Raw genomic sequence first — 27208 nt, 5'->3', positions numbered from 1 at the left:
CCTCAGCCATCCCAACAATGGACTCTTCTCTCTGTTGCAGTCAGGGAAATGTTTCTGTTCCTTGAAGGCAAACTCAGAGAGAATGAGGAGGAGCTTCTTCCCACAGGCCATTCGGGCCCTCAACCAGAACACCTAGAATCTGGACTTTCTGGACATACCCCCACACGACATGACATTCTACCTCAGCTGATTGTTGCACATGCTAATATTGCACTACTTTGTACTCTGCACTACTCTGTACACACAATAACACTCTCATTGTACATATTTTCTGTACATCTTTGTGTGCACACTGCACCGTCACTTTACTCCCTGTTCAATTGGACATTTATATTTTGCCTTATATATATATATATATATATATATATATATATATATATATCTACATATATATTTATATATTTATCTTACATATGCACACTGTACATACTGTATTCATTTGCTACACCATTTCAAAGCTGACCATTTCATCTACATATATTCATATACTGTATTAGAGTCTACACATATATATTTATTTATATATTGTTTTATTTTTCACATATACTATATATATACTATATTGTACTGTATTATATTAGTGTATTATATTTTTGTTTTTATATTTGTTTTTAAAAAGCAGTTTTATATTTGTATACATTATATATTATATTACTATTTTGTTACTATTTTTATTTTATTTTTCATTATTTATAACATTACTGCTATATTGATACTCTCTCTCTCTCTCTCTCTCTCTCTATATATATATATATACTTTTCCCTATATATTCTTAACTATATCCCCTATTTTTCATGTCCACACATTAAATTTTTCCTTTTACTCTTTCTTTTTATGTAAGACAGTCATAAAAGGAATTCCCCACATGTCGTACTGTGTATGATTTTGTATGTGACCAATAAAAGTTGAATTTGAGCTTAGTGTCTTCTATAATAAAGACATTGCACACCTGGTCCACATGCTCCAAATGTTTTGTGGCTGCAGTGTAGAGAAGCTGCTTTAATCCACATCACTGGAACATCTGGACATTTTACTGAGTAACTCTTCTACCTCACAACCGAACTCACTACACACCCATAGACAGTGTTGTTTGTGTTTAGAGGAGTTAACAGAGGCGAGGTGAGCGTCAGAACACTGCTGTGGCTCCTGTTTATTGATTGGCATCGCTGACGGTCAGAAACTCATCAGAAAGGAGGAAGAAGAGAAGCGTTTAATGATGAAGGTGGTGAGCATGCAGGATTCCCTCCTCCTGTGGAGATCTTTAGAGTGAGAACGTCTCTTCTCCCATCAGGAACGTTCCGGAATTATTCTCCGTGTTCCAGTCAAGTCCTACAGCATGCAAATGTCCTGCAGCAGAACCCAAGGAACCGTCCACTGAGAAGCTCTCAGGATTTCATATAATGTCAAAGGAATGTGATGTTCAGACCATGTGTGCTGCATCGAATCCCTCAGTAAAGACAAGCACCTTCATCATCATCATCATATCACACAGCAGGAAGTTTTAGCTTTTAGCTTTCAGGGAAAACCTTCACACTTCAGCTTCAGCTCTTCACACTGTATCAAGCTCACCACAGATATCTGAATGACGTTTAATGAGCACTTTAAAACAAAACTAAAACAGACAAAAATGAAGACTATTTGTCGTTTTGTTATATTACATCCGTTTCTTCCTCGCGTAAACAAAAATAAATATAAATTTGTTTTGAAAAGTGCTTGTATTATCTACATATTTTCAACAGATGATTATAGAAAGAGCAGAACGAGCATCTCCAAAGGCATGCCAGGAGAGAGGAGGCGGACATGGCAACCGACCAATCAGAGGGGGCATTATAATAAGTGGGCCAATAAGATAGAGCTTTGTGGATAAAGGGCAGGGCTTCAAGGAGACTATAAGGGCAGCACTGAGTAATAGATCAGGGGTCGAAATTAAGGAGTGCAGCCATGTGCTGAGACTCACTGCAGATCTGTCCTGTGATTATCTTCATCATCATCATCATCATCATCATCCTCCTCCTCATCACCCTTATTATCATCATCATCAGAAACAAGCATGGTGTGAGATTTTTATCATTATCACTCTTCTGTGCAGTGTGTTCATTATAACTCCAGGATATTATTGGAACCTGTGATAAAAGGGTCAATAATAATGATGTTCTGATTCTGGTCCAGTTTGGAACCGGAGGAACTTCACTTCTCTCTGAAAAAAAGTTTACAACTCCACTGGATGAAGGGCAAAGATTTAAAGCCTCCGCTTTAGCATATAAGTTCCAAATCAGCCTCAGACCAGAGTGTGTGTGTGTATCAGAGTGCGTGTGTCAGTGAGTGCGTGTGTGTGGGAGAGTGTGTGGGGGTGTGTGTGTATGTGTGCGTCAGTGTGTGTATGTGTGACAGTGTGTGTGTGTTTGTATGTGTGTTTGCATCAGTGTGTGTGTGTGTGTCAGTAAGTGTATGTGTACATGTGAGAGAGTGTGTGAAAGAGAGAGTATGTCTTTGTGTGTGTGTGTGTGTTATTCTCCCTGAATGCAGGTTGAGGTAACAGACACTGAGTGATGATGATGAAGGTCAGTAATTTTTCCCTCTTTGCGCTGGTTTGAGTGATCAGACTCTCTATATCATATAAACGCTCTATAATGCTTATATAAACACTCTATAATGTGTACATAAACGCTCTATAAGGTGTATATTACATGTTTATGGAATAATTCAGGAGTTCACATGCTACATTCGGTCTTTATAACACACACATTATCACTGCAGGAACTGCTTATAAAGCAGCGCTGCAGAACCAGCATTAACTTCTTCAGCAGTTTGATCAACAGTAGCTCGTCTGTTGGATCGGATCACACGGTCCAGCCTTCTCTCCCCACGTGCATCAATGAGTCTTGACCGCCCATGACCCTGTCTCCAGGTCACCACTGTTCCTTCCTTGGACCACTATTGATAGATACTGACCACTGCAGACCGGGAACACCCCACAAGAGCTGCAGTTTTGGAGATGTTCTGATCCAGTGGTCTAGCCATCACAATTTGGTCCTTTTGGTCAAACTCAAAGGTCAAATCCTTACGCTTGTCCATTTTTCCTGCTTCTAACATCAAATTTGAGGACAAAATGTTCACTTGCTGCCTAATATATCCCACCCACTAACAGGGGCCATGATGAGGAGATACTCAGTCTTATTCACTTCACCTGGAGCTGGTCAGAGTGTTATGGCTGACCGGTGTATAATTATGAAATAAAAATAAAACATTTTTTTGAATGAAATTCTATAAGAGATGATGAGGTTTGATCTCAGCTGATGCTCCAGAGTTCAGAGTTTGCTATAAATTATAAACTTGTCTCTCTGCTGTTGGAGATTTTATCTCAGTGAATAAAGAGAGAAAAATAAACGAGAATAAAACATTTAAATGAGATTAAAGTCGTGACTCGAGAGCTGAAACTCTTACAGAGCTGCAGCTCCACCCCTGCTCCAATAATAATAATAATAATAATAATAATAATAATAATTAAATAAATAAATAATAATAATGATAATAATAATAATAATTAAATAATAATAATAATGATAATAATAATAATAATTAAATAATAATAATAATAATAATTAGCATTAGTGTTGTCTGCAGGTTTATTCTGTTTATTTTGTTGTATAAAGAAAGTTCAGTTAAATAAACAGAATGTTTCCTGCTCTCCTCAGAGCGCTCTAATGAGCTGTAATGATCCACAGAAGCTCTGAGATGTTCCTCTCACAGCGAGTGTCAGTGTGCTGGTTTATTTCTCTTATCAGGCGCTGGGTTTAACAGCAGAGTAAAAATATCTCCTCCTTCTTACTAATTTCATACAAATTTGTGCTTCAGAAATTATTATTATTATTATTATTATTATTATTATTATTATTATTATTAGTGTATAGATAGCTGCTCTTCAGCCTCAAATATTCCATAAACATGTACATTTACACTCCTGACTGTGTGTGTGTGTGTGTGTGTGTGCAACTTCAGTGAGTTAATAACTCCAGCCTTATGAAGCTCACTCAGGTGTGTGTGATTCTTCATGGAAGTGTGTGGACTGTAGCAGTGTGGAGCATTGTGTGTGTGTGTGTGTGTGTGTGTGTGTGTAGTGAGATGGTATCTCTCTGCAGGCTTTGTTAAGGCAGGTGAGGTGTGTTATACTGTCCATAGAACCAACTCCATCAGAACATCATGTTATGTGTGTGTGTGTGTGTACGTGTATGTGTGTGTGTGTGTGTGTGTGTGTGTGTGTGTGTGTTTGTGTGTGTGTGTTTCCTGTTCAGAGGTATTTAAAGAGCTGAACGATGAATATGTGTGTGTTAAACAGATGTGTATCACACAGTCAGGTCTAAAAGTCTGAGTCCATGAACACGATCTCACTGCATCAGTTTTACTGACATCATCCTGCAGCTCAGGTGAGAGTCTCACACACACACACACACACACACACACACACACAGGGCATGTCTCAGCTATACTCCAGTCCGAACTTTTGCACAGGTTTCTTGCATGTTTTTTGTTCGAGTGAGGAGCAGAGTGAAGTCCAGTGCCACCATCTGACACACACACACACACAACCATTTCATCATCTCCATTTAGTGTCTCATGGCTTCAGTAAGTTGTGCTCGAGTAACTGTCTTAACTCCATAGAAAGAAAGAAAGAAAGAAAGAAAGAAAGAAAGAAAGAAAGAAAGAAAGAAAGAAACAGGAATGAAATGTAAAATGTCTGCTCTGGATCGAGCAGGATCGAGCACTTGTCATCAGAACAAAGGTTAATTGTTCAGCTTTAACTGTAGGTGTGTGTGTGTGTGTGTTGCTGCTGCAGACGCTGTCATGGTCACTAAACACCTGCAGCCATAGCTCAGAGGTGTGACCTTCACACAGGTGATGTTAATAATCTGAGAGTGACCAGCTGCAGAACTGGACTCTGACCTCCAGCAGCTTCCTCATGTAAATACTGACGGAGGTTTTGGATTAAACGTGCAGAGATCTGAGTGTGTGTGTGTGTGTGTGTGTGTGTGGATTTCAGTGAAGCTACGTTCTGATGATGTGTGTAAATCAAAAAGGAAGTGAAGAATGCGTGGTCAGAGCTGGACTCAGACTTTTGGATGGAACTGTAGAGGTGAGTGTGAGGGGTCATCAGGTCAGGGTCAGTGATGAGGGGGTCAGTGGGGTGGAGTAGAAGGTGAAATGCTTGTGGATTTACATTTACAGTAATTATCTGATTTTATACTTCGGGTCACATGACTCTCGTTTCCCTTTCTGCGCTGCCATCGGGTGAGCTTTGCCCTTTTTGTGGGCGGAGTCCAGGGCAGTGGATTTGGGCTGCGTTGTCGAAAGGGGGCGTGTCTCAGCAGGGCGGAAGCGCTGTGGGGAGGGGCTCTCCGTACGTGAGGCAGAGTTACTGCGAGGGGCGGAGCCAGTACTGCGGAGAGCGGGAGGAGGGCCGGGCCGGGAGGCAGTACGCTGAGGTGTCCGAGTAGCAGATGAGGGGGCGGGGCCCGGGGCCCAGGGTCTGTGGACTGTAGGGGCAGGAGTCAGGGGACGGGGAGGGAGGGTTTTCGAGGGGCGGAGCTGTGGGCGGGGCTTCTGCTGATGGATACTTGAGTGAGCACTTGCTGACTTAATGATGCTGGAGCTAACAGAACTGAGAGAGAGAGAGAGAGACAGAGAGAGAGTTTTAGAAACAAAATAAACTGTTATTATTAAACTGTAAGAAAATAAACAACTTTTTTAAGATATTTAAATATCATTAGCAAAACTCCAGCAATTTAGAGAATACATTTGATAAAATAAATAATGAATAAATGAGTTAATTAATTTACTTACTGTAATAATAATAATAATAATAATAATAATAATAAAATTCTCACCTGGTCTGAATGAAGGAGGTGGATCTCTGAGTCTGAGGCACCGCCCCGCTCCCTGATTGGACAGATGGCTTCTTGATGGGTGTGACTGGTCGTGGGATCCGGCTTCTCGTTGAACCTTCCCCTCCCCTCGCCCTGGCCGAGTCGTCTGATTGGTGGGTGTCATCCTCGGAGGCGGTCGTCGATTGGGTGGAGCGTTTGCGCTCCAGGACGAGTCGGGCCAGTTGTGGGCGTCGGCATTTACGCACCTGCTGGTTCGGACTGGTTTGCGACGACCGGTCCGAACCGGTTTCCTCTTCGGAAATGAGCACTGGGATTCGACTCCGCCTCCGTGGATGAGGCTGTGGTGATGTAACTTCCTGGTCTGGCTCCTCCTCCTCCTTCACCATGTCAGTGACTAGAGCAGGACCTGCTTCTTCAGGCTTCTGTTCCTGATCCTCTGGAACCTCTTCAGGTTCCTCTCGCTCCTCCACCTCCACGCTTTCTTCACGGCCAATGAAGGAAGCTTCTTGCTGGTCACCTGACACAGCTGATGGCTCTGGCTCCGCCTCCACTGTAGGACTGATTTTTTCTTTTTCTGTATGTTTATCCTTTTCTCTCTCCTCGCTTTCACTCCCTCCTTCCTTTTCCTTCAGCTCAATCATCTTCTTCCTCAAATGCCAAGTCACTTTATCCTTCTCTTCCACTTTTTCCTTCTCCTCCACTTCCTCCCCCACTTCCTTCCTTTCTTCACCATTTTCTCTGTGTCTCTCTACTCTTTCCCAGATGATCTCCTCCTTGCTGCTTCCTTTATCTTCTCCCATGCTTCTATCTTTCCTCTCCTCCACCACTTCCTCCTCTTCCTCACAAAGTCTCTCTGACTGTTTCCCTGTTGTCATGACGATACGGTGTGTCGTCTCAGCGATGTGCACGAACGTTCGCTCCACCTTTGCCAGTGGAGGTGATGAGGAGCGCCCGGCTGTTGCCACGGCACCTGTTGCCATAGCAGCGGGCCTGAACATGAATGCGAGAGTTCCGCGTTCTGATTCGTCGGGAGCCTGCGGCGTTACCGCCCCAAGCGTGCCCTGACCATCACCCGGGGAAACGGCTCCGTTACCGGCGGATACGAGCACCAACGTACGGGAGGCTTCTTCCTGGTCTTGGTCACGAGGAGGCGGGGCCAACAGCGTGGAGGCGGCACCTTCTGGGCTTCCATCACTTCCTGAATGTCGTGAAGTTTCTTTCTGAGCGTCAAACATCAGCACCGTGGATAGGAAGTCCACTTTCTTTACCTTTGACTCTGCCTCCAGAGGCTCCTACAGGGAGAGAGCACAGCAGCAGAGATGCTAATTCACGAGTGACATCATCACTCAGGTAAAAACACACAACACACACAACATTCACAAAACTATAATGCAGGAGGCTGCAGTCTCTCTTTATTCTCTCTCTCTCTCTCTCTCTGTCAGCTATAAACACTCATCCCCTCAGCAGTCTCTCTTTATTCTCTCTATATCAGCTATAAACACTCATCCCCTCAGCAGTCTCTCTTTATTCTCTCTTTCTCTGTCAGCTATAAACACTCATCCCCTCAGCAGTCTCTATTCTCTCTCTCTGTCAGCTATAAACACTCATCCCCTCAGCAGTCTCTATTCTCTCTCTCTGTCAGCTACAAACACTCATCCCCTCAGCAGTCTCTCTTTATTCTCTCTCTTCAGCTATAAACACTCATCCGCTCAGCAGTCTCTCTTTATTCTCTCTCTCTATCAGCTATAAACACTCGTCCCCTCAGCAGTCTCTCTTTATTCTCTCTCTCTTCAGCTATAAACACTTGTCCCCTCAGCAGTCTCTCTTTATTCTCTCTCTCTGTCAGCTATAAACACTTGCCCCCTCAGCAGTCTCTCTTTATTCTCTCTCTGTCAGCTATAAACACTCATCCCCTCAGCAGTCTCTCTTTATTCTCTCTCTGTCAGCTATAAACACTCGTCCCCTCAGCAGTCTCTCTTTATTCTCTCTCTCTCTCTCTCACTCTGTCATCTATAAACACTCGCCTCCTCAGCAGTCTCTCTTTATTCTCTCTCTCTATCAGCTTTAAACACTTGTCCCCTCAGCAGTCTCTCTTTATTCTCTCTCTATCAGCTATAAACACTCATCCCCTCAGCAGTCTCTATTTATTCTTTCTCTCTGTCAGCTGTAAACACTCGTCCCCTCAGCAGTCTCTCTTTATTCTCTCTCTCTCTCTCTCTCTCTCTCTCTCTCTCTCTCTCTCTCTCTCTCTCAGCTATAAACACTCGTTCCCTCAGCAGTCTCTCTTTATTCTCTCTCTCTCTCTCTCTCTCTCTCTCTCTCTCTCTCAGCTATAAACACTCGTCCCCTCAGCAGTCTCTCTTTATTCTCTCTCTCTTCAGCCATAAACACTCGTCCCCTCAGCAGTCTCTCTTTATTCTCTCTCTCTCTCTCTCTCTCTCTCTCTCTCAGCTATAAACACTCATCCCCTCAGCAGTCTCTATTCTCTCTCTCTGTCAGCTATAAACACTCATCCCCTCAGCAGTCTCTATTCTCTCTCTCTGTCAGCTACAAACACTCGTCCCCTCAGCAGTCTCTCTTTATTCTCTCTCTTCAGCTATAAACACTCATCCGCTCAGCAGTCTCTCTTTATTCTCTCTCTCTATCAGCTATAAACACTCGTCCCCTCAGCAGTCTCTCTTTATTCTCTCTCTCTTCAGCTATAAACACTTGTCCCCTCAGCAGTCTCTCTTTATTCTCTCTCTTCAGCTATAAACACTTGTCCCCTCAGCAGTCTCTCTTTATTCTTTCTCTCTGTCAGCTATAAACACTTGCCCCCTCAGCAGTCTCTCTTTATTCTCTCTCTGTCAGCTATAAACACTCATCCCCTCAGCAGTCTCTCTTTATTCTCTCTCTGTCAGCTATAAACACTCATCCCCTCAGCAGTCTCTCTTTATTCTTTCTCTCTGTCAGCTATAAACACTCGTCTCCTCAGCATTCTCTCTTTATTCTCTCTCTCTCTCTGTCATCTATAAACACTCGTCTCCTCAGCAGTCTCTCTTTATTCTCTCTCTCTATCAGCTTTAAACACTTGTCCCCTCAGCAGTCTCTCTTTATTCTCTCTCTATCAGCTATAAACACTCATCCCCTCAGCAGTCTCTATTTATTCTTTCTCTCTGTCAGCTGTAAACACTCGTCCCCTCAGCAGTCTCTCTTTATTCTCTCTCTCTCTCTCTCTCTCTCTCAGCTATAAACACTCGTTCCCTCAGCAGTCTCTCTTTATTCTCTCTCTCTCTCTCTAAGCTATAAACACTTGTCCCCTCAGCAGTCTCTCTTTATTCTCTCTCTCTTCAGCCATAAACACTCGTCCCCTCAGCAGTCTCTCTTTATTCTCTCTCTCTCTCTCTCTCTCTCAGCTATAAACACTCGTTCCCTCAGCAGTCTCACTTTATTCTCTCTCTCTCTCTCAGCTATAAACACTTGTCCCCTCAGCAGTCTCTCTTTATTCTCTCTCTCTTCAGCCATAAACACTCGTCCCCTCAGCAGTCTCTCTTTATTCTCTCTCTCTCTCTCTCTCTCTCTCTCAGCTATAAACACTTGTCCCCTCAGCAGTCTCTCTTTATTCTCTCTCTCTTCAGCCATAAACACTCGTCCCCTCAGCAGTCTCTCTTTATTCTCTCTCTCTTCAGCCATAAACACTCGTCCCCTCAGCAGTCTCTCTTTATTCTCTCTCTCTTCAGCCATAAACACTCGTCCCATCAGCAGTCTCTCTTTATTCTCTCTCTCTTCAGCTATAAACACTCGTCCCCTCAGCAGTCTCTCTTTATTCTCTCTCTCTTCAGCTATAAACACTCGTCCCCTCAGCAGTCTCTCTTTATTCTCTCTCTCTTCAGCCATAAACACTCGTCCCATCAGCAGTCTCTCTTTATTCTCTCTCTCTTCAGCTATAAACACTCGTCCCCTCAGCAGTCTCTCTTTATTCTCTCTCTCTTCAGCTATAAACACTTGTCCCCTCAGCAGTCTCTCTTTATTCTCTCTCTTGAGCTATAAACACTTGTCCCCTCAGCCGTCTCTCTTTATTCTTTCTCTCTGTCAGCTATAAACACTCGCACCCTCAGCAGTCTCTCTTTATTCTCTCTCTGTCAGCTATAAACACTCATCCCCTCAGCAGTCTCTCTTTATTCTCTCTCTGTCAGCTATAAACACTCATCCCCTCAGCAGTCTCTCTTTATTCTTTCTCTCTGTCAGCTATAAACACTCGTCCCCTCAGCAGTCTCTCTTTATTCTCTCTCTCTCTCTGTCATCTATAAACACTCGTCTCCTCAGCAGTCTCTCTTTATTCTCTCTCTCTATCAGCTTTAAACACTTGTCCCCTCAGCAGTCTCTCTTTATTCTCTCTCTATCAGCTATAAACACTCATCCCCTCAGCAGTCTCTATTTATTCTTTCTCTCTGTCAGCTGTAAACACTCGTCCCCTCAGCAGTCTCTCTTTATTCTCTCTCTCTCTCTCTCTCTCTCTCTCTCTCTCTCTCTCTCTCTCTCTCAGCTATAAACACTCGTTCCCTCAGCAGTCTGTCTTTATTCTCTCTCTCTTCAGCTATAAACACTCGTCCCCTCAGCAGTCTCTATTCTCTCTCTCTGTCAGCTACAAACACTCGTCCCCTCAGCAGTCTCTCTTTATTCTCTCTCTCTTCAGCTATAAACACTTGTCCCCTCAGCAGTCTCTATTCTCTCTCTCTGTCAGCTACAAACACTCGTCCCCTCAGCAGTCTCTCTTTATTCTCTCTCTTCAGCTATAAAAACTCATCCCCTCAGCAGTTTCTCTTTATTCTCTCTCTATCAGCTATAAACACTCGTCCCCTCAGCAGTCTCTCTTTATTCTCTCTCTCTTCAGCTATAAACACTTGTCCCCTCAGCAGTCTCTCTTTATTCTCTCTCTTCAGCTATAAACACTTGTCCCCTCAGCAGTCTCTCTTTATTCTTTCTCTCTGTCAGCTATAAACACTTGCACCCTCAGCAGTCTCTATTTATTCTTTCTCTCTCTGTCATCTATAAACACTCGTCCCCTCAGCAGTCTCTCTTTATTCTCTCTCTTCAGCTATAAACACTCATCCCCTCAGCAGTCTCTCTTTATTCTCTCTCTGTCAGCTATAAACACTCATCCCCTCAGCAGTCTCTCTTTATTCTTTCTCTCTGTCAGCTATAAACACTCGTCCCCTCAGCAGTCTCTCTTTATTCTCTCTCTCTCTCTGTCATCTATAAACACTCGTCTCCTCAGCAGTCTCTCTTTATTCTCTCTCTCTATCAGCTTTAAACACTTGTCCCCTCAGCAGTCTCTCTTTATTCTCTCTCTATCAGCTATAAACACTCATCCCCTCAGCAGTCTCTATTTATTCTTTCTCTCTGTCAGCTGTAAACACTCGTCCCCTCAGCAGTCTCTCTTTATTCTCTCTCTCTCTCTCTCTCTCTCTCTCTCTCTCTCGCTCTCTCTCAGCTATAAACACTCGTTCCCTCAGCAGTCTGTCTTTATTCTCTCTCTCTTCAGCTATAAACACTTGTCCCCTCAGCAGTCTCTATTCTCTCTCTCTGTCAGCTACAAACACTCGTCCCCTCAGCAGTCTCTCTTTATTCTCTCTCTCTTCAGCTATAAACACTTGTCCCCTCAGCAGTCTCTATTCTCTCTCTCTGTCAGCTACAAACACTCGTCCCCTCAGCAGTCTCTCTTTATTCTCTCTCTTCAGCTATAAACACTCATCCCCTCAGCAGTTTCTCTTTATTCTCTCTCTATCAGCTATAAACACTCATCCCCTCAGCAGTCTCTCTTTATTCTTTCTCTCTGTCAGCTATAAACACTTGCCCCCTCAGCAGTCTCTCTTTATTCTCTCTCTGTCAGCTATAAACACTCATCCCCTCAGCAGTCTCTCTTTATTCTCTCTCTGTCAGCTATAAACACTCATCCCCTCAGCAGTCTCTCTTTATTCTTTCTCTCTGTCAGCTATAAACACTCGTCCCCTCAGCAGTCTCTCTTTATTCTCTCTCTCTCTGTCATCTATAAACACTCGTCTCCTCAGCAGTCTCTCTTTATTCTCTCTCTCTATCAGCTTTAAACACTTGTCCCCTAAGCAGTCTCTCTTTATTCTCTCTCTATCAGCTATAAACACTCATCCCCTCAGCAGTCTCTATTTATTCTTTCTCTCTGTCAGCTGTAAACACTCGTCCCCTCAGCAGTCTCTCTTTATTCTCTCTCTCTCTCTCTCTCTCTCTCTCAGCTATAAACACTCGTTCCCTCAGCAGTCTCTCTTTATTCTCTCTCTCTCTCTCTCAGCTATAAACACTTGTCCCCTCAGCAGTCTCTCTTTATTCTCTCTCTCTTCAGCCATAAACACTCGTCCCCTCAGCAGTCTCTCTTTATTCTCTCTCTCTATCAGCTATAAACACTCGTCCCCTCAGCAGTCTCTCTCTCTCTCTCTCTCTCTTCAGCTATAAACACTTGTCCCCTCAGCAGTCTCTCTTTATTCTCTCTCTCTTCAGCCATAAACACTCGTCCCCTCAGCAGTCTCTCTTTATTCTCTCTCTCTTCAGCCATTAACACTCGTCCCCTCAGCAGTCTCTCTTTATTCTCTCTCTCTTCAGCTATAAACACTCGTCCCCTCAGCAGTCTCTCTTTATTCTCTCTCTCTTCAGCTATAAACACTTGTCCCCTCAGCAGTCTCTCTTTATTCTCTCTCTTCAGCTATAAACACTTGTCCCCTCAGCAGTCTCTCTTTATTCTTTCTCTCTGTCAGCTATAAACACTCGCCCCCTCAGCAGTCTCTCTTTATTCTCTCTCTGTCAGCTATAAACACTCATCCCCTCAGCAGTCTCTCTTTATTCTCTCTCTGTCAGCTATAAACACTCATCCCCTCAGCAGTCTCTCTTTATTCGTTCTCTCTGTCAGCTATAAACACTCGTCCCCTCAGCAGTCTCTCTTTATTCTCTCTCTCTCTCTGTCATCTATAAACACTCGTCTCCTCAGCAGTCTCTCTTTATTCTCTCTCTCTATCAGCTTTAAATACTTGTCCCCTCAGCAGTCTCTCTTTATTCTCTCTCTATCAGCTATAAACACTCATCCCCTCAGCAGTCTCTATTTATTCTTTCTCTCTGTCAGCTGTAAACACTCGTCCCCTCAGCAGTCTCTCTTTATTCTCTCTCTCTCTCTCTCTCTCTCTCTCGCTCTCTCTCAGCTATAAACACTCGTTCCCTCAGCAGTCTGTCTTTATTCTCTCTCTCTTCAGCTATAAACACTCGTCCCCTCAGCAGTCTCTCTTTATTCTCTCTCTCTTCAGCTATAAACACTTGTCCCCTCAGCAGTCTCTATTCTCTCTCTCTGTCAGCTATAAACACTCATCCCCTCAGCAGTCTCTATTCTCTCTCTCTGTCAGCTACAAACACTTGTCCCCTCAGCAGTCTCTCTTTATTCTCTCTCTTCAGCTATAAACACTCATCCCCTCAGCAGTTTCTCTTTATTCTCTCTCTATCAGCTATAAACACTCATCCGCTCAGCAGTCTCTCTTTATTCTCTCTATCTATCAGCTATAAACACTCGTCCCCTCAGCAGTCTCTCTTTATTCTCTCTCTTCAGCTATAAACACTCATCCCCTCAGCAGTTTCTCTTTATTCTCTCTCTATCAGCTATAAACACTCATCCGCTCAGCAGTCTCTCTTTATTCTCTCTCTCTATCAGCTATAAACACTCGTCCCCTCAGCAGTCTCTCTTTATTCTCTCTCTTCAGCTATAAACACTTGTCCCCTCAGCAGTCTCTCTTTATTCTTTCTCTCTGTCAGCTATAAACACTCATCCCCTCAGCAGTCTCTCTTTATTCTTTCTCTCTGTCAGCTATAAACACTTGTCCCCTCAGCAGTCTCTCTTTATTCTTTCTCTCTGTCAGCTATAAACACTTGCCCCCTCAGCAGTCTCTATTTATTCTTTCTCTCTCTCTGTCATCTATAAACACTCGTCCCCTCAGCAGTCTCTCTTTATTCTCTCTCTCTCTCTGTCATCTATAAACACTTGTCTCCTCAGCAGTCTCTCTTTATTCTCTCTCTCTCTATCAGCTTTAAACACTTGTCCCCTCAGCAGTCTCTCTTTATTCTCTCTCTATCAGCTATAAACACACATCCTCTCAGCAGTCTCTCTTTATTCTCTCTCTCTCTCTTTCTCTCTCTCTCTCTCTCTCTCTCTCAGCTATAAACACTCGTTCCCTCAGCAGTCTCTCTTTATTCTCTCTCTCTATCAGCTATAAACACTCATCCCCTCAGCAGTCTCTCTTTATTCCTTCTCTCTGTCAGCTATAAACACTCGCCCCCTCAGCAGTCTCTCTTTATTCTTTCTCTATCAGCTATAAACACTCGTCCCCTCAGCAGTCTCTCTTTATTCTCTCTCTCTTCAGCTATAAACACTTGTCCCCTCAGCAGTCTCTCTTTATTCTCTCTCTTCAGCTATAAACACTTGTCCCCTCAGCAGTCTCTCTTTATTCTTTCTCTCTGTCAGCTATAAACACTTGCCCCCTCAGCAGTCTCTCTTTATTCTTTCTCTCTGTCAGCTATAAACACTCATCCCCTCAGCAGTCTCTATTTATTCTTTCTCTCTCTCTGTCATCTATAAACACTCGTCCCCTCAGCAGTCTCTCTTTATTCTCTCTCTCTCTCTGTCATCTATAAACACTCGTCTCCTCAGCAGTCTCTCTTTATTCTCTCTCTCTATCAGCTTTAAACACTTGTCCCCTCAGCAGTCTCTCTTTATTCTCTCTCTATCAGCTATAAACACACATCCTCTCAGCAGTCTCTCTTTATTCTCTCTCTCTCTCTCTCTCTCTCTCTCTCTCTCTCTCTCTCTGTCAGCTATAAACACCCATCCCCTCAGCAGTCTCTCTTTATTCTCTCTCTCTCTCTCTCTCTCTCTCTTTCAGCTATAAACACTCGTTCCCTCAGCAGTCTCTCTTTATTCTCTCTCTCTATCACCTATAAACACTCATCCCCTCAGCAGTCTCTCTTTATTCCTTCTCTCTGTCAGCTATAAACACTCGCCCCCTCAGCAGTCTCTCTTTATTCTCTCTCTATCAGCTATAAACACTCGTCCCCTCAGCAGTCTCTCTTTATTCTCTCTCTCTCTCTCTCTCTCTCTCTCTCTCTCTCTCTGTCAGCTATAAACACCCATCCCCTCAGCAGTCTCTCTTTATTCTCTCTCTATCAACTATAAACACTCATCCCCTCAGCAGTCTCTCTTTATTCTCTCTCTCTCTCTCTCTCTCTCTCTCTCACAGCTATAAACACTTGTCCCCTCAGCAGTCTCTCTTTATTCTCTCTCTCTATCAGCTATAAACACTCACCCCCTCAGCAGTCTCTCTTTATTTTCTCTCTCTCTCTGTCAGCTTTAAACACCTGTCCCCTCATTAGTCTCTCTTTATTCTCTCTCTTCAGCTATAAACACTTGTCCCCTCAGCAGTCTCTCTTTATTCTTTCTCTCTGTCAGCTATAAACACTCGCCCCCTCAGCAGTCTCTCTTTATTCTCTCTCTGTCAGCTATAAACACTCATCCCCTCAGCAGTCTCTCTTTATTCTCTCTCTGTCAGCTATAAACACTCATCCCCTCAGCAGTCTCTCTTTATTCTTTCTCTCTGTCAGCTATAAACACTCGTCCCCTCAGCAGTCTCTCTTTATTCTCTCTCTCTCTCTGTCATCTATAAACACTCGTCTCCTCAGCAGTCTCTCTTTATTCTCTCTCTCTATCAGCTTTAAACACTTGTCCCCTCAGCAGTCTCTCTTTATTCTCTCTCTATCAGCTATAAACACTCATCCCCTCAGCAGTCTCTATTTATTCTTTCTCTCTGTCAGCTGTAAACACTCGTCCCCTCAGCAGTCTCTCTTTATTCTCTCTCTCTCTCTCTCTCTCTCTCTCTCGCTCTCTCTCAGCTATAAACACTCGTTCCCTCAGCAGTCTGTCTTTATTCTCTCTCTCTTCAGCTATAAACACTTGTCCCCTCAGCAGTCTCTATTCTCTCTCTCTGTCAGCTACAAACACTCGTCCCCTCAGCAGTCTCTCTTTATTCTCTCTCTCTTCAGCTATAAACACTTGTCCCCTCAGCAGTCTCTCTTTATTCTCTCTCTCTTCAGCTATAAACACTCGTCCCCTCAGCAGTCTCTCTTTATTCTCTCTCTTCAGCTATAAACACTCATCCCCTCAGCAGTTTCTCTTTATTCTCTCTCTATCAGCTATAAACACTCGTCCCCTCAGCAGTCTCTCTTTATTCTCTCTCTCTTCAGCTATAAACACTTGTCCCCTCAGCAGTCTCTCTTTATTCTCTCTCTTCAGCTATAAACACTTGTCCCCTCAGCAGTCTCTCTTTATTCTTTCTCTCTGTCAGCTATAAACACTTGCACCCTCAGCAGTCTCTATTTATTCTTTCTCTCTCTGTCATCTATAAACACTCGTCCCCTCAGCAGTCTCTCTTTATTCTCTCTCTCTCTGTCATCTATAAACACTCGTCTCCTCAGCAGTCTCTCTTTATTCTCTCTCTCTATCAGCTTTAAACACTTGTCCCCTCAGCAGTCTCTCTTTATTCTCTCTCTTCAGCTATAAACACTTGTCCCCTCAGCAGTCTCTCTTTATTCTTTCTCTCTGTCAGCTATAAACACTCGCCCCCTCAGCAGTCTCTCTTTATTCTCTCTCTGTCAGCTATAAACACTCATCCCCTCAGCAGTCTCTCTTTATTCTCTCTCTGTCAGCTATAAACACTCATCCCCTCAGCAGTCTCTCTTTATTCTTTCTCTCTGTCAGCTATAAACACTCGTCCCCTCAGCAGTCTCTCTTTATTCTCTCTCTCTCTCTGTCATCTATAAACACTCGTCTCCTCAGCAGTCTCTCTTTATTCTCTCTCTCTATCAGCTTTAAACACTTGTCCCCTCAGCAGTCTCTCTTTATTCTCTCTCTATCAGCTATAAACACTCATCCCCTCAGCAGTCTCTATTTATTCTTTCTCTCTGTCAGCTGTAAACACTCGTCCCCTCAGCAGTCTCTCTTTATTCTCTCTCTCTCTCTCTCTCTCTCTCGCTCTCTCTCAGCTATAAACACTCGTTCCCTCAGCAGTCTGTCTTTATTCTCTCTCTCTTCAGCTATAAACACTTGTCCCCTCAGCAGTCTCTATTCTCTCTCTCTGTCAGCTACAAACACTCGTCCCCTCAGCAGTCTCTCTTTATTCTCTCTCTCTTCAGCTATAAACACTTGTCCCCTCAGCAGTCTCTATTCTCTCTCTCTGTCAGCTACAAACACTCGTCCCCTCAGCAGTCTCTCTTTATTCTCTCTCTTCAGCTATAAACACTCATCCCCTCAGCAGTTTCTCTTTATTCTCTCTCTATCAGCTATAAACACTCGTCCCCTCAGCAGTCTCTCTTTATTCTCTCTCTCTTCAGCTATAAACACTTGTCCCCTCAGCAGTCTCTCTTTATTCTCTCTCTTCAGCTATAAACACTTGTCCCCTCAGCAGTCTCTCTTTATTCTTTCTCTCTGTCAGCTATAAACACTTGCACCCTCAGCAGTCTCTATTTATTCTTTCTCTCTCTGTCATCTATAAACACTCGTCCCCTCAGCAGTCTCTCTTTATTCTCTCTCTCTCTCTGTCATCTATAAACACTCGTCTCCTCAGCAGTCTCTCTTTATTCTCTCTCTCTATCAGCTTTAAACACTTGTCCCCTCAGCAGTCTCTCTTTATTCTCTCTCTTCAGCTATAAACACTTGTCCCCTCAGCAGTCTCTCTTTATTCTTTCTCTCTGTCAGCTATAAACACTTGCCCCCTCAGCAGTCTCTATTTATTCTTTCTCTCTCTCTATCAGCTTTAAACACTTGTCCCCTCAGCAGTCTCTCTTTATTCTCTCTCTTCAGCTATAAACACTTGTCCCCTCAGCAGTCTCTCTTTATTCTCTCTCTATCAGCTATAAACACACATCCTCTCAGCAGTCTCTCTTTATTCTTTCTCTCTGTCAGCTGTAAACACTCGTCCCCTCAGCAGTCTCTCTTTATTCTCTCTCTCTCTCTCTCTCTCTCTCTCTCTCTCTCTCTCTCTCTCTTTCAGCTATAAACACTCGTTCCCTCAGCAGTCTCTCTTTATTCTCTCTCTCTATCACCTATAAACACTCATCCCCTCAGCAGTCTCTCTTTATTCCTTCTCTCTGTCAGCTATAAACACTCGTCCCCTCAGCAGTCTCTCTTTATTCTCTCTCTCTCTCTCTCTCTCTCTCTCTCTCTCTGTCAGCTATAAACACTCATCCCCTCAGCAGTCTCTCTTTATTCTCTCTCTCTATCAGCTATAAACACTCACCCCCTCAGCAGTCTCTCTTTATTCTCTCTCTCTCTCTGTCAGCTTTAAACACCTGTCCCCTCAGCAGTCTCTCTTTGTTCTCTCTCTTCAAGTTAAGTGATACACAGCACTGACACTAGAGACTCCTTACACACACACACACACACACACACACACAGATACACAGCACTGACACTAGAGACTCCTTACACACACACACACACACACACACAGCACTGACACTGGAGACTCCTTACACACACACACACACACACACACAGATACACAGCACTGACACTGGAGACTCCTTACACACACACACACACACACACACAGATACACAGCACTGACACTGGAGACTCCTTACACACACACACACACACACACACAGATACACAGCACTGACACTAGAGACTCCTTACACACACACACACACACACACACACAGCACTGACACTGGAGACTCCTTACACACACACACACACACACACACAGATACACAGCACTGACACTGGAGACTCCTTACACACACACACACACACACACAGATACACAGCACTGACACTGGAGACTCCTTACACACACACACACACACACACACACACAGATACACAGCAATGACACTGGAGACTCCTTACACACACACACACACACAGCACTGACACTGGAGACTCCTTACACACACACACACACACACACACAGATACACAGCAATGACACTGGAGACTCCTTACACACACACACACACACACACACACACACACACAGATACACAGCACTGACACTGGAGACTCCTTACACACACACACACACACACACACAGATACACAGCACTGACACTGGTGACTCCTTACACACACACACACACACACACACACAGATACACAGCACTGACACTGGAGACTCCTTACACACACACACACACACACACACACACAGATACACAGCACTGACACTGGTGACTCCTTACACACACACACACAGATACACAGCACTGACACTGGAGACTCCTTACACACACACACACACACACACACACAGATACACAGCACTGACACTGGAGACTCCTTACACACACACACACACACACACACACACACACACAGATACACAGCACTGACACTGGAGACTCCTTACACACATCCTACATAAAGAGTCTCTGTGAATGATCTGTTGCTATGGAAACAATAAGGTATCAGAGTAAGTATTAATATAAAGCTGTGCTTCAACACCTTCTGACCAATCAGAGTGCAGGATTCAGCAGCTGTGTGTGTGTGTGTGTGTGTGGAGAACATCATGAAGACACAGTCTGTTGTCAAAGTGCTTTTTATTTATTTATTTCTAAAAAAGTGTTTGAGGCGGTGAGTGATGTTCAGTGGAACAGCGTGTGTTTGTACAGCATGTCACCGTGATGTCCATGTAGCAGCATGAAGATTATTTCATTATAAATTATTATTTCATTATATATATATATATATTACAGGTGTTTATTTCTACAGAGTGAGTTATAAAAACACAGCCATGTGAGCAGGACAGCGCTCCGGTCACAGCCAGTGTGACCACACTCCAGTTACACATTACATGGTGTGAGATCTTTTCATACAGAAACACTCAGATCCAGATGTCTGGGATTTATCAGGAGAGTTACAGAGGAACAGAAAGAAACCTCAGACACAAACCTTTTTACATTCAGAACAACAATTTAAAAGAGAAATGGAGAAGCAGAGGAGCTTCCTGTATTACACAGATCAGCCATTTCATTATTACCACCTCCTAATCTTGTGTCAGTCCTCCTTTTGCTGCTAAAACAGCCCTGACCTGTCCAGGCATCAGAGACTCCATTATATCCCTGAAGGTGTACTGAGGAATCTGGATCACCAAGATGTTAGCAGCAGATCCTTTAAGTCCTCCATGGGCTTAAAGGACACTTTTGATAGATACTGACCACTGCAGTTTTGGAGATGCTCTGATCCAGTGGTCTAGCCATCACAATTTAGCCCTTTTGGTCAAACTCAAAGGTCAAATCCTTACACTTGTCCATTTTTCCTGCTTCTAACATCAACTTTGAGGACAAAATGTCTTCAAAATCAGTCTTATTCACTTCACCTGGCACTGGTCATAATTTTATGGCTGATCGGTGTACTCCCTATTCTACCTCCTGCTCAGGTCTCCTTCTCTACTGATGTGTGGGGATGTAGTAGCTCAGTGGGGAAGATGTTGGACTACTAATCAGAAGGTCCACCAAGCTGAGGCCTTGAGCAAGGCCCTTAACCTTCAATTGCTCAATGAAGATAAATAAAATGAGATAAATAATAAGTTGCTCTGGATAAGATTGTGTCTGGTTTCTGGATGAATTCTTGCAGAATCTGAGGGTGAGTCTGAGAGCTGGAGCTGGTGGAACAGTGTGATGAGATGATCCAGAATCCTGTTCTGTACTAAAGCAGATTCCACTTCAGGAGCTTTACCTTTTCTTTCCTTTCATGTGTCCCCATACACTGTGTTCAGCTCTCAGGCACTTTATTTCAGTTCTACTGTAAATTCTGTTCTGGATCTTTCATTTCTGACGTCATCATGAACACCAAAACTCTGCAGATCTCCAGACGTGACCTTTTCCACAAAGAGATACCCGGTACAGGAGAATGTTTGTGTCTCGGTAAGGAAAGCACCGTCTGACATAAACCGAACACTTCTCAGAAAAAAAACAATAAAACTGATAAATTCCTCCAACCGTCTGTCTGAGTCGACTGGACACCCTGCTGACCCTCAGAAGAGTTTCATACAACTCTCCAGAGTTTTATCCTCTTTATCAAATAAATGACTGAGATCTAAATCATCTACAATGTTTTTATGTGTTTTGTGTTCTTTAATGTGTGTGTGTGTGTAGCTGAGCTGATATAAATCCTGATCAATGTTAATGATTCTAATTAAAGTGCAGAATTCTACTGAGTCAATTTAAATGAATCAGTGAATCTCATGAATATTAAAATAAATCAAGAAATGAATGAATTGATCAGATTCTGATTCTGTCTATAAGCTCTTCTGTTTAATTACATTAACACTGCTCTAACAGACCAGCTCAGGGATTCAGATCAGGTTCAGATCAGACCATTCAGATCAGACCATTCAGATCAGGTTCAGATCAGACCATTCAGATCAGACCATTCAGATCAGGTTCAGATCAGACCATTCAGATCAGACCATTCAGATCAGGTTCAGATCAGACATATCGCATATAAAGTCATATTCATCATCCAACAAAAAAAAGGAAAAAATACATTCACTTTACAAACTAGAAATACTGAAAGTGCATGTTTGTGTGTGTGCATGTTTGTGTGTGTGTGTGTTTGTGTGTGTGTGTGTTTGTGTGTGTGTGTGTTTGTGTGTGTGTGCGTGTTTGTGTGTGTGTGTTTGTGTGTGTGTGTGTGTGTGTGTGTTTGTGTGTGTGCATGTTTGTGTGTTTGTATTTGTGTGTGTGCATGTTTGTGTGTGTGCGTGTTTGTGTGTGTGTGTTTGTGTGTGCGTGCATGTTTGTGTGTGTGCATGTTTGTGTGTGTGTGCGTGTTTGTGTGTGTGCATGTTTGTGTGTGTGCGTGTGTGTGTTTGTGTGAATGTGTTTGTGTGTGTTGTGTGTTTGTGCGTGTTTGTGTGTGTATGTGTGTGTTTGTGTGTGTGTGTGTGTGCGTGTGTGGGTGTTTGTGCGTGTTTGTGTGTGTGTTTGTATGTGTGTGTGTTTGTGTGTGTGTGTGTGCGTGTGTGTGGGTGTTTGTGCGTGTTTGTGTGTGTATGTGTGCGTGTTTGTGTGTGTGTGTGTTTGTGCGTGTGTTTGTATGTGTGCGTGTGTGTGAGCGTGTGTGTGTGTGTGTGCATAAAACTACTGAATTTAGGAAGACGTTGAAAAGGTGAGAGTTTTCACTTCTTGTACACAAACATGACATAACACACACACACACATTTAGTGGAGTGTGTTTACTGAGGCATATTAAAGAGCCGTCACACACATTGGGTCATGAATGTTTGACACTTTGCTAAATCTGCAGTGAGAGGAGAGAGATTACCGTATCGACCTCAACACTCTGAGGGACTGACAAACAAACAAACAAACAAACAACAAGCTGACATACAGAGAGCAGTTATTGCTCATAGACACTAAGGTGCGAGTGTGAACACATCCACTGTCTGTGTGTGATTATACAAACACACTGAGTTCACACTGAGCAGTGTGTGTGTGTGTGTGTATGTGTGTGTGTGTGTGTGATTATACAAACACACTGAGTTTACACTGAGCAGTGTGTATGTGTGTGTGTGTGTGTGTGATTATACAAACACACTGAGTTTACACTGAGCAGTGTGTATGTGTGTGTGTGTGTGTGTGATTATACAAACACACTGAGTTTACACTGAGCAGTGTGTGTGTGTGTGTGTGTGTATGTGTGTGTGTGTGATTATACAAACACACTGAGTTTACACTGAGCAGTGTGTATGTGTGTGTGTGTGTGTGTGATTATACAAACACACTGAGTTTACACTGAGCAGTGTGTGTGTGTGTGTGTGTGTGTGTGTGTATGTGTGTGTGTGTGTGTGATTATACAAACACACTGAGTTTACACTGAGCAGTGTGTGTGTGTGTGTGTGTGTGTGTGATTATACAAACACACTGAGTTTACACTGAGCAGTGTGTGTGTGTGTGTGTGTGTATGTGTGTGTGTGTGATTATACAAACACACTGAGTTTACACTGAGCAGTGTGTGTGTGTGTGTGTGTGTATGTGTGTGTGTGTGTGATTATACAAACACACTGAGTTTACACTGAGCAGTGTGTGTGTGTGTGTGTGTGTGTGTGTGTGTATCATAATTTATTTACTCATTAATGTGCTGATGATTTCCCACAATGCATGTCCTGTGTACAAATTACCCATGATGCACTTACAGGTGTGTGATGCACCCACCTTTATAATATTACATACCCAGAGGCCACACCCACCAGCTCAGAGTAACCCGCCCCCCTACAGGTGAAACTCCATTATGTGTGATTCTGATGTAAACTGTGTGATTAGTCCTGTGAAACCCTGCCTCTGTCACATCTGTTCTCCAACACTCACACACATCACACGTGACTCTACATGCAACTCTTCATACGACTCTGTGTGTGACTCTACACATGACTCTGCACGTGACTCTACAGGTGACATTACACATTACTTTGCACGTGACTCTGCATGTGACTGTACACGTGGCTAAACATGTGACCCTAAACATGACTCTACACATGACTTTACACGTGACTCCACACGAGACTCTGCATGTAACTCAACACATGACTCTGCACGTGACTCAACACGTGACTCTACACATGACTCTGCATGTGACTTTGAACGTGACTCTACACATGACTCTGCACATGACTCAACACGTGACTCTGCACGTGACTCTGCATGTGACTTTGCATGTGACTCAACACGTGACTCTGCATGTGATTCAACACGTGACTCTGCACGTGACTCTACACGGTGAAATAAATCAACATGCAGAAATAAAAAATAAAAGTAAAATACAATCATTTGTTGAATGAAAAATGTTCAAGTAGAAGCGTGTGCATATTACATTACACGTGAAAGAAACGTGACATTCCTCCCAGAAACACGGATATTGCCTTCAGGTCTATTGCCCTTTATACAGCTCACAATATATACATTCTATAGGTTTATATAGTGTGTGTGTGTGTGTGTGTGGATTCCATTCAGAAGTGGAGATGATGCAGCAGCGTCTGAGTTCATGACAAAATACAGAAATATCTGACCTTTAATTATTATTTATTAAAATTATTCCTGATGGGATTATTATAAACAGGTCTCCAGCTCAGTGAGAGCCTTTATAACACATTTATAACACAAGTGATGATGAATAATGAAGATTACTGACCGTAACTCAGCACTGACTGATGGGTCTTAAACTAAAATAGAGAATTTAGAGTTATTATTAAGTAGTCTTTATTTGTCACATCTACATTAGTGCACAGTGAAATTCTTTCTTCGCATATCCCATCCTTGGGGTTTGGGGTCAGAGCACAGGGTCAGCCATGATACAGCGCCCCTGGAGCAGGGTGGGTTAGGGGCCTTGCTCAGGGGCCCACAGGTGGCAGCTTGGCAGTGCTGGGGCTTGAACCATGGACTTCTGGTCAATGACCCAGAGCCTTAACCACTTGAGCCACCACCACCATTATTACCCATAATGATAAGTGAATCAGGTGTGTGGAGCTGTTCTATCATTTATTCATAAATGATCTTTTTATATAAAAATCTAAAAGATTTTCATCAATTAGTCAAAAAGTCAAAATAAAACAAAATATTTAGAGGTTTTTTTATGAACTGAGGAAGAAAGTTTTTAGGGTTTTGCTATAAAAAATAATTTTAATATATTTTCTATAAACTCTGTCATCATAAAAGAGACAAAAAGATTTTGGTCAAATTTGTGGAAAAAAGTCGTTTTTTTTCTTTAATAACAGAATTAATTATTAGTAACTGTGTGTTATTAAAAACATATACGTATATTTTGAATCATTATTTAGTTTTTTAAATCACAATAAATAATATAAAATACAAATAACTATTTTTGAGTCATGATTTAGTCTCAAATCCATTAATAACTATATAAAAACCTGACATTTTATTCAGAGTTAATTTCAGTTCCAGTTCTGATTAAAATCCTGTTTAAAATTGTTTTTATTGTTATTTTCTGTTCATGAAATGAACTCAGCTTTTGGTGGTGAACTTAGACTGTGCTGTCCAGTCCAGGTCAGTTTCATGACCTCTTCATGTTCATCATCTCCATCATCTGAGTCTTTATTCCTGTTTCAGTGACATCAATGCAAAAGTCTGTGGGCGGGGCTTCACCAAGAACAATCTGTCATTAAAACTATGAACATAATTCAAGTCATGGTGTTAACTCGAGTTAAACTGGCATGACATTTACAATCACATCTATACAACTTCCATATATGGAGTTAGTGTCCTAGCATCTTAAAGCCACGCCCACTCAGACCTGCCCCGATTTCCATACATGGGCTCAAAGCCACGCCCACAGACTGATGCTGGATTTATTACATCCTCTGTCTTTAAACATGAATTTTTTCAACCTTAGTGTAGAGTTTTATCCTCTGCTCACCTGACTAACCTTACACACAACTTTACACACAACTTTACACACAACTTTACACACAACCTTACACAACTTTACACACAACCTTACACACAACCTTACACACAACCTTACACAACCTTACACACAACCTTACACACAACCTTACACAACTTTACACACAACCTTACACACAACCTTACACACAACCTTACACAACTTTACACACAACCTTACACACAACCTTACACACAACCTTACACAACTTTACACACAACCTTACACACAACCTTACACACAACCTTACACAACCTTACACACAACCTTACACACAACCTTACACAACTTTACACACAACCTTACACACAACCTTACACACAACCTTACACAACTTTACACACAACTTTACACACAACCTTACACAACCTTACACAACTTTACACACAACCTTACACACAACCTTACACACAACCTTACACACATCTTTACACACAACCTTACACACAACCTTACACAACCTTACACACAACCTTACACACAACTTTACACACATCTTTACACACAACCTTACACACAACTTTACACACAACTTTACACACAACTTTACACACAACCTTACACACAACTTTACACACATCTTTACACACAACCTTACACACAACTTTACACACAACTTTACACACAACCTTACACACAACCTTACACACAACCTTACAAACAACTTTACACACAACCTTACACACAACCTTACACACAACCTTACACACAACCTTACACACAACCTTACAAACAACCTTACACACAACTTTACACACAACCTTACACACAACCTTACACACAACCTTACACACAACTTTACACACAACCTTACAAACAACCTTACACACAACCTTACAAACAACCTTACACACAACCTTACACACATCTTTACACACAACTTTACACAAAAACTTACACACAACCTTACACACAATCTTACACACAACCTTTTACACACAACCTTACACACAACTTTACACACAACCTTACAAACAACCTTACACACAACCTTACAAACAACCTTACACACAACCTTACACACATCTTTACACACAACTTTACACAAAAACTTACACACAACCTTACACACAATCTTACACACAACCTTTTACACACAACCTTACACACAACTTTTACACACAACCTTACACACATCTTTACACACAACCTTACACACAACTTTACACACAACCTTACACACAATCTTACACAAAACTTTTACACACAACCTTACACACATCTTTACACACAACCTTTTACACAATCTTACAAACAACCTTACACACAACCTTACAAACAACCTTACACACAACCTTACACACATCTTTACACACAACTTTACACAAAAACTTACACACAACCTTACACACAATCTTACACACAACCTTTTACACACAACCTTACACACAACTTTACACACAACCTTACAAACAACCTTACACACAACCTTACAAACAACCTTACACACAACCTTACACACATCTTTACACACAACTTTACACAAAAACTTACACACAACCTTACACACAATCTTACACACAACCTTTTACACACAACCTTACACACAACTTTTACACACAACCTTACACACATCTTTACACACAACCTTACACACAACTTTACACACAACCTTACACACAATCTTACACAAAACTTTTACACACAACCTTACACACATCTTTACACACAACCTTTTACACAATCTTACACACAACCTTACACACAACCTTTTACACACAACCTTTTACACAACCTTACACACAACCTTACACACAACCTTTTACACACAACCTTTTACACAATCTTACACAAAACCTTACACACAACCTTTTACACACAACC

At 42.5% G+C, this 27208-nt stretch overlaps 1 protein-coding gene across 1 annotated transcript in view; it reads right to left on the bottom strand.

Annotated features, from left to right (window-relative positions):
* Positions 1-871: 871 nt before the first annotated feature.
* The window catches only part of ttbk1b (tau tubulin kinase 1b), a 96115-nt gene continuing 69778 nt past the window's right edge, over positions 872-27208 (bottom strand). Inside the window, exons 14-15 of the mRNA XM_058399299.1 lie at positions 5884-7175; positions 872-5657 (exon numbers count right to left, since the gene is read on the bottom strand). Of these exons, the coding sequence (XP_058255282.1) occupies positions 5228-5657; positions 5884-7175 (1722 nt within the window). The 3' untranslated portion in view covers positions 872-5227. The remainder of the gene's footprint in view (positions 5658-5883; positions 7176-27208) is intronic.

This window comes from Hemibagrus wyckioides, linkage group LG09 (assembly GCF_019097595.1).
Source record: "Hemibagrus wyckioides isolate EC202008001 linkage group LG09, SWU_Hwy_1.0, whole genome shotgun sequence".
Classification (NCBI taxonomy): domain Eukaryota; kingdom Metazoa; phylum Chordata; class Actinopteri; order Siluriformes; family Bagridae; genus Hemibagrus; species Hemibagrus wyckioides.
Note: the sequence above shows the minus strand (reverse complement) of the source record. Positions and strands in the feature narration are given on the sequence as shown.